This window comes from Opisthorchis viverrini (genome assembly GCF_000715545.1).
Source record: "Opisthorchis viverrini unplaced genomic scaffold opera_v5_232, whole genome shotgun sequence".
Lineage (NCBI taxonomy): Eukaryota > Metazoa > Platyhelminthes > Trematoda > Opisthorchiida > Opisthorchiidae > Opisthorchis > Opisthorchis viverrini.
Window position 1 is genome coordinate 804,217 of NW_008751891.1, and position 8,242 is coordinate 812,458.

Genomic DNA, 8,242 nt, shown 5'->3' on the forward strand with positions numbered 1-8,242 from the left:
AATCGACTTGCAGCCGTCCCTTCGGTTGTAGAATATTCCACTTTGCTCCAGCATTTGCGACACTTCGCTGTGTTCTGTTTGGGTTCCAGATACCAGCAACTGGATGGCCGTGGAAAGACGGCGTTCACGGTTGAGGACACCCAATATCAACTTAGACTAATGTCGCTTGGTTTGTCTGGGGCACTATTCACATTCCGGTACTTGACGCTTTGTTTAACGAAGGGACTACAAAATATTGCCGTGTACAGGGACGCTACCGGCGTGTACAGTGGTTTGGAACCAGAGCATGCAGTTCACTTGAACGTATTCGGGAGGCTGGCCTGCGGATAACTGAAGCCAAGACAATACTCGCTCGAAGTTTGGTGAGAACTCACGGACAAATAAGCCCACTGCCAGAAAAACTGGCAAAGTTCAGAATTGCAATTTCCCGGAAGAGCAACTAATTAAAGCCCGGGTTTTCTCGAACTGTCCGGAAGCTGCTCCCGGGGCTGAAGGGATGCCTTTGAAGCGTATCAATAAGGCACTTCAGAACCTCGGTTGCGATTGTTTTTCGAAACGTTCCTCAGGACCGTTTGTTGATAATTTCTTTACATTGCAAGCGACAGTCATGGGTATTCCGATGATGCTTATGAGGGAGGCATTTCTTCCTGAAGATTGTGTTTCCTACAGACCGTCCATTTAAGCCCTCCCCTCCCTCCCCGAAGTTGAACCTCAATACGAAGATTCATCAACCAAATACTAATGAAAATGGAAGCATGTGATTAGATATACTTTGTAGCCAAATATCCCAAGTCGCAACTTTATCGAACCTTTTGCTCTCCATCCGTCAGCTGCTCACGAACCCTAACTTGGATGATCCCCTTCTTCCAGATACAGCACTTCAGTACAACAGTGATCGGAAAACTGTGGAATTTGCACAGCAGTGGACACAGAAATACGCCATATGACCCGCCCATTACTACGCCTTTTGAAAAAACCGCATTTCCACTCCGTTTGCCTTCTAAACGCCTTATGCGTCAGATTATTATTGGTCAGTTCGTTGAGCTTTTAAAACACCGTCCATACGGCCGCTGACTTCGCAGTGAAGGGCTTTTCTCCCTAACTCGTGCATTCACATGCTTGAAGGTTCATGTAAACATTTTTGTGTTGTTCGGACGTGCATGTAGGACATACGAAATAGGTGGGAATTAAATTTGGTTACAATAATAGCAAACTCATTTAACTTGGCGTTTTTCACACTTTAGGAACTATCAGTGTAACGGTGGATACTACTGATGAGGCATGCGAGTAGTATGTCGTTTTCTCGTAAATCCGCTTCGCGTCTATTGAAGAGTGAGACTTATTGCAGAATTTTTGTAGGTACTTTGTAGCATTCGTTTACAGTTGAGTGATAGTCAATGAGTATCCAGGAAAGTTCAGGAAGACGCATTCAAGATGAAGACGGATTCTCAGTTTTTCTAAACGTAGTGCATTTGAGAGTTTTTTCTTCCCCGTCCAATAGTTTGTAACTGTCCAGTTGGTGTTTTAAATATATAAGTCCGCATCGAAAGCATTCTTCTTTCCAACAATGACGTATTCCTCGTTTTGGATCTACCCTAAGATAGGACAAACATCCAGATCTTTCAGAAAATATAGCAGCTAATTCTTATCCCTAAAAAAACACTCCAATTTGAGAATCGCCTAGATTTCCTGGCAGTTAGCAGGTGAAGTAGCCAATACGATAGGTTCTCTAAGTCACCCATACGTTAGACAGCTACACGTAGAGGAGTATAAATTGTCGGAAAGTGCCTCGGATGTAAGTGGATTTGTGGCGGTATGACCGAAACAGGAAGTGACATTGTGGATAACACCCTGATTTGAACCGAGTGTTTTACACGCACCGTGGGTTTTGCGGCTGGTGACAATACAAACGTTGAAAATCTGGTAGAAGGCACACTTAGGTTGAGGCGAGTAGAACTCCATTTCACAATGTTTTTGTGAGCTAGTGGAAGTTCGATAAAGTTTTTGTGGAACTGACCGGATCGATCAGTTTCACAGACTACTTTCAGTCTGTACCATAACCCCAGTCCCTCTCTCACCACATGTACACACAAGAAGGGTGAGTGTTCGCTCTGGATTGTGCTCGCATTAGTGTTTGGAGTTCTCAGAATAAACGATGCGATAGTGTACACCCGAATTATTTGTAGAATATCCGGTGTTAAATTCCTGGAACTGCCGGAGATGTGCACCACCAACCAATGTTTGGATGAATCCACGGGTTACCTGCCAGGATAAATAATTTTTCTCATGAAAAAAAGGATGCTCCACACTACTAACTCCACTGAATAACGAATCTGCGTCTTTCATCGTATAATCGTTCTTTTGACATTATTACCGACGTTCACTCGGTCTTGAATCCCACCAAAAAAGGGGACAAATCTATTCGTCAAAATGGATAAGTCGCTTTTCAGCGAGTCGACTAATTCTTCAAAATCCTAATGTTCATCACTCAGACTAGCATCTGATTTATTTTTCTAGACCTTCCGCTTTCGGTCATCCTTTTTTTTTCTTCGCCATATCGTGCGCCCAATAGAACCGGGTCGCTAGCGCGCACCACTACGTGCTCATTGTTTACAACCTTTTAGTAAACCAGTTAATCAAAACAAGCTGTTGACTTGATTGAGTTGAATCAGTAAATCCCGCGACAAGCTGCTAACTAGATCATTTTGGCCGGCCCCACTCGAATTCTGAGTGCTTAGTGAATACTGCTCAAACTGGAAGACCAATCAACAGAGTGTTACATACTTGGAAAGAATTGTCCAATTTCGCACGTTCTGTTGAAACTCTCCCAGAGTAGGTGTGTGTGTCTGTGTGGCGGCAACCGAAACGTGCGCTCATTGACGAATGTCCCAAGCAAACTTTTGGAAATATTTTCACAGCATTTTTGGGAGGATAGCTTTTATCTGAACGCCATGCTATGAACAGAGTTATGCTCTCAAACTGCACCAAATTTTTCAGTGTTTAAGCAAAGTGCGTTTATTAGTACTACTCATTAGTTGTCATCAAAAACAATATTTGCTAAGCAATAAAATAGCAAACAGATAACATCGTTTGGGCGAAAAATCAGCAATGTTTGACTTTCTGGGTGCACCCTAATGGATCAGCAAACATGGTGTACTTCTCTATAACGTTGACTCAGGTAATGCTGAATTTTTAGAGTCCCAACGTCACCATAAAAAACGGTCGTATAGATGTATTACACTACTCATAAGTTTGCTGTAAGCTCTTCGATATCCCACGACCGGTTTCGCCCTTCTTGGGGCTAGTCTGGTGGCGCAGTCCTTGATTCTTCGTCAACGTTACGTTCTACATAAACTCAAATCGCACCTGATAAGCCCCAGGAAGGGTGAAACCGGTCGTGAGCTGCTGAAGAGTTTTCAGCAACCTTATGAGTAGTGTATCAGGTCTATGTAAGTATCGTGGTATCTCGAATATCATAACAACTGCAACATGAGGCGGCCTGGTGCAGCACATTCAATTTCTTGAAAGCATCATGAACGAGAGACTCATCTGTGTTTTGGGTGAGTCTCCCACAAAACGAAATTAGTTTGCAAATTATTGTATTGCGCTAAAAACGGTTACCTAAAAAGATGATGCAAGGTGCATAATCCGTCCAAGAACTTCACTAAATTTGTCAGACGTCTGGTTACATCAGTCGCATCAGGCATCACTGTATTAAACTGTTTCTCCTAAAACAACCGGGTTTAACTATCGCTGGCAAGGTCGTGCACTCCCGGTGAACTTGGATCACGGATTCCTTTCTCTAAAACAGCGTTCTCCCTTACTCAGGGAATAATCCGTGCCAGTAGACTGATCAAATTTAACTGTTACTTTGGCGCAGCCTCTTACTACAGTGCGTCTGCAGAGGTGTTTTTCAACTTCTGTGTTGGCCATGTCAGGTTCGTGTTTAATAAACCCATGCAGATATCACAAGCAAATCTACTTAAACGTGGGAGATCTGCCTGCCTTAGATAAGCTGCAGTGCGGTGAAGGATACAAGGCTACTCCAAGGAATTCACCAAAGCCATTTTTCTTCGAAAACCGACGTGTAATCAATAACAACCTGATGAGTATTGTCACCTCACAACACAGTAATGATGCAGGTACGAATAGATTTGTTAGGCTCTTAAAGTCCCATATTTTTATATTAGGAAGGATACTTGTCATAAGTTTCGGTTCGTGGTATTGACCCAGCAACTCCTGCGTGCTCAGAGCGATACTAGACGGGTGATTCACGTACAGCCGGGATTCATCTCAAGATGAAAAGAACACCTACGACTTTGTACTAAGTACTCACTCATGTATTTGTAGTTGGTATTGAAATAATTTTTGTGCCGCCACAGGTGAGGGAATTATATCAATGCTTCAGACAACCTGCACTAGAGTGTTTATTGATTTTTATGGTTGAACAACAGAGGCTCTAAAGGTCAAAGGTCACAAAATGACTTTTGTTCAGCTGGCAAATGAACCAGTAGCTAGGTTTATTAGAAATTTTTTAACTGGCTCTTGTTCAATGTAATTGAACAATTGTAGTTTTGTGGGCTAGGACATGCAGAAATGACGGCTAGGTTTGTGAATTCTCAATGGTTGGTTTGGAGGGAGATATTTTTAGATGTTTCATTCATGACCGCGATAGTTTACTGGCTTATCGATGCAACACATGTTGTGGGCTATATCCGACAAACAACAGTGTAGACACCTAAAACCATATCACCAATGCGTTTGAAATTTCGAACCGCCAGTCTAAGCAAATATCATGCCTTCATAAGAACGACGTTGGAGTTTCTCACCAAACGATCCCTTGTGTTCTGAGGGCTTATCATTGTTTTACCGATATCCGCAAGTCTTACTCCGAACCGCAGTGGAACAGATGGCTTTTATGAATGTAGTGGTCGATTCTTCAATCCAAACTGTCTTTTGATACCGCAGGAAGGTATCTTTGTGAAATACGCATCACGCAAAGTAGTGACCATCTAGTCGGATTTTTCGAATCATCAAATAAGTTTACCTAAGCAAGTATATTTTTGCAAAAAGATTTGAAAAAATGACGATAGAACTGTTCCAGAGTGTGCATTCATAGCACTATTCTGATCGCAAATCAAAATGCAATTTACAAACAACGCTAAGCGTTATTGTCACGTTGTTAGCTCACCCTACACCCCCTTAATTCATTGTCACAGCGGATCAGAAAATTGACTTGTATTCGTCGCACAATATCTGTAGGCCAGCAGTTGTAAAGCGCAACCGTTCTTTCGCTTTTGTTTGGCAAACGGGCAAAGTTTCTGACGTGAGTTTTCGTAGATTTTGAACGTCAGCGTTGTCCGTTAATGTACTTTTGGCAGTTGCAGTCAGACTACAGCTACACAGCTTTCAAGTTCATAGGATCCAGACCAACTAGGAAGACAGGAATTCAGGCAGCACAAATTTGGAACGGTGAATAGACTGTGATTTCTCAAAGAAAGCTCAAAGTTGCAATCAGTAGGTTTTTGCGCCACGTAATCGGGCGAAGATACACTTCTGATGCACTGTAGCCCATCACATTTCATGACTGTACAGTTCAGATCAACCGACTGCGTCAGGGTGTTGAACTTATGGCTGGATGCTTTCCAGTAGTTAGATGACTTGTTAGGTTCTGAAATGAATGGGGCCTTTCATACCATTGAGGTAATTGCCTCTGGAGATATGCTGTAAAAAAGGTTGACAGTCAGCATGATTTGTGTTTCGGCTTTTCAGTGCATCGCTCTTCATCGGTCGCCCAAGCAGATTATGTGGTGTTATTGGTTGTTGAGCAGGTGGCTGTTGATCTGTTCGCCGAGCTTGACAATTGGCTTTCAAACGTTTCGTCACCATACGAGGAGACATCGTCAGTGCGCAAATGGGTGGGTACTTCTTCCTTGCCTGTGAGCGTTTATATAGCATTCGAAGGTCACCTGTTATTTTCCGACTTGATTGGCTACTTGAAGTGCAACAAATGTAGTAAATCTATTGGTCCGTTTGTGATATTTGTTGAGTTGTGTGTTGATGGGTTATCCCAATGCCTATTTTCGGTCGCTTGTTCTCTCTTGCCTTGATTCCCATTGCGTTGTGATCTGACGTTCTCAACACAATGGAACGCAGACCAAAACGCAGCAAATATCACAAACAGACCAATGAACTCACTAAATTCGTTACACTTCAAGTGGCCAATCACATCTGAAGGTAACAGATAGCCTCTGAATGTTGTATGAACGCACGCAGGCAAGGAAGAAATACCCAATCAACTGCGCTCTGATGGTGACGAAACGTTTGAAAGCCAATTGCCAAGCTCGGCGAACATATAGTCAGCTTCCTGATCAACAACCACTAAACTCACCCCAGCCACCAATATTCCAACAGATTATGCTGTGTTATTATATATATTTCCCAGTGGACTGAATGTATTTGTTGCGGATATGATGAGCGTACACGGGAGCCCCAAATGGAACCTCATAATAAGGTAAAAGAAGAAACAATTGTAAATAGAATCAGCTTGCTTTTAAGCGAAGAAACTCATGTTTTATGATCCTGAGTAAGATTCAAATTAGCTCTTGGACGGAGGGCTGCATTTTATTCCACATTCTCCGTTGTAACTTCAAAAATGTTTGTGGCGCTATCTGTAATTTGGTAGATTACGTAACCAGTCAACTCTCTGAACAGGCTGCAACCAATGGAAAGCTTCATTGATACAGCATACTTCGGCAACGTGAACGTATCCGATCGATAAAGGACCGAAGTAAACTACGGTCTACGCTCATTATGACATTACCTTTGGTTTTGCGAGGGTGGCATAAAGGTGAGCAAGGATGAATCTGTTCCACGGTCAACTATTTCGAATCTATTGGGTTTATACAACATAGCAATATGATAGTTGCTTGTCTATTTGCTTTCGTGCAAGCTGCTCTCAGGGCATTGCTAAAATTTGTCTAACCGTGATCTGTTTCGCACTGTCATTCGACTAGTCTGATGTTTTAAAAGTTGCCGCCTAACGCACCTAACGCTAGCACCTACTTTGGGCTGTGTTGGACTGAAAACATATCCGGTTTTTCGTTGGGATTTAAGATTTCCATGGAACTGACAAGTTCTCTGTCTGGTGATCAAAAGTCATCGCCGCATTAATTCCACTGGGCTTCCGCGACCTTATTAGCCCAAGAGCAGTGTCACAAATATCAAGTGTATGTTCGTACCACTCAAATCAACCAGGTGACATTTGCTCGTGGCTTCAGTTGTATGTCGTCGTAATCTGGCCTAGCGCTTTAAATGTGTTGTAATTTGTGCGGACTAAAGACTTTATGTTATTCTATCATGCCTAGTACCATTCCCGAAGCACTATCGAGGTTCCATAAATCTAGAAAACAACACTGTTTGAACGTTGTGTTGGTATGGCGCCAGTTGTGGTATACAAGTACAGGTGTTTTCCGCCAACGACGTCAGGGGACGCCTCCCATGTCTACGCTTAGTGCGTGACTATACAGGACGCCTCTCATGTCTACGCTTAGTGCGTGACTATATGGATGCCACAGGTTTGAACAGATAAGACAAACAAATGAGGTTGAGCACCGAGTTTTCGATAAAACAAGATAAAACAATTGTTCATCATCCCCCAACTGCAGCTATCGGGCAGAACCCCAGTGGGAATGTTGTAGTGAAGAAGGAGGCATTCAACACCCACAAGTAGTGTTGTTGCCTTGGCAAAACATCCTGACCAAGCTATTGGTTCTTGGTCGGTTTCAAATGCTGAATAACAGCACAAGAAAGATCGTTTGGACAGGCCCACGGGTGACAAGGTTCGAGGGCACTGGTGTATTGAGTGACGGCTCGATGAGAGTAAGACTATACGAACGTCAACTTGCATCATGTCTGGAGATCACAAAAGCAGAGTAATTCACTCTTTAAAAGTGCATTTTTACGAGGCCGAACCCAGTTTCTGGTGGGATGACTGTATGGATGTGGGAATGTCAGTTGTTCTGTCAGTTTCAACTAAAGAAGCTTGAGCCTCAGCAAACATTCCTAGTTAGAAATACGCCTCGTTTTCTGGGCGATCGTTGATGAACGATGATGTGTTAGAGAGCTCACCTAAACTAAATTACCAGCTGTGGGAGAGAATAATGAAACTCAGAAATGGCAAAATTTGACAAGAGAATTTGGAAAGAACCTCCCGTAAAACTGGTCTTTCCATATGACCTCA

General features: G+C 42.9%; 2 protein-coding genes across 2 annotated transcripts; one reads left to right on the plus strand and one right to left on the minus strand.

The window, feature by feature from the left end:
• Window positions 1–496: 496 nt before the first annotated feature.
• On the plus strand, window positions 497–947 carry T265_08762 (hypothetical protein; the record flags this gene model as incomplete). The annotated part of the gene is given in 3 exon segments (XM_009174651.1): window positions 497–656; window positions 670–757; window positions 779–947. The coding sequence occupies 3 exon segments, from the start codon at window positions 497–499 to the stop codon at window positions 945–947; spliced, it is 417 nt and encodes a 138-aa protein (XP_009172915.1).
• A 2,498-nt stretch (window positions 948–3,445) lies between these two features.
• Window positions 3,446–4,862, minus strand: T265_08763 (hypothetical protein; the record flags this gene model as incomplete). The annotated part of the gene is made up of 2 exons (XM_009174652.1): window positions 3,446–3,607; window positions 4,830–4,862. 2 exons carry the CDS (start codon window positions 4,860–4,862, stop codon window positions 3,446–3,448), a joined length of 195 nt encoding a protein of 64 aa, XP_009172916.1.
• Between the last annotated feature and the right edge of the window lie 3,380 nt (window positions 4,863–8,242).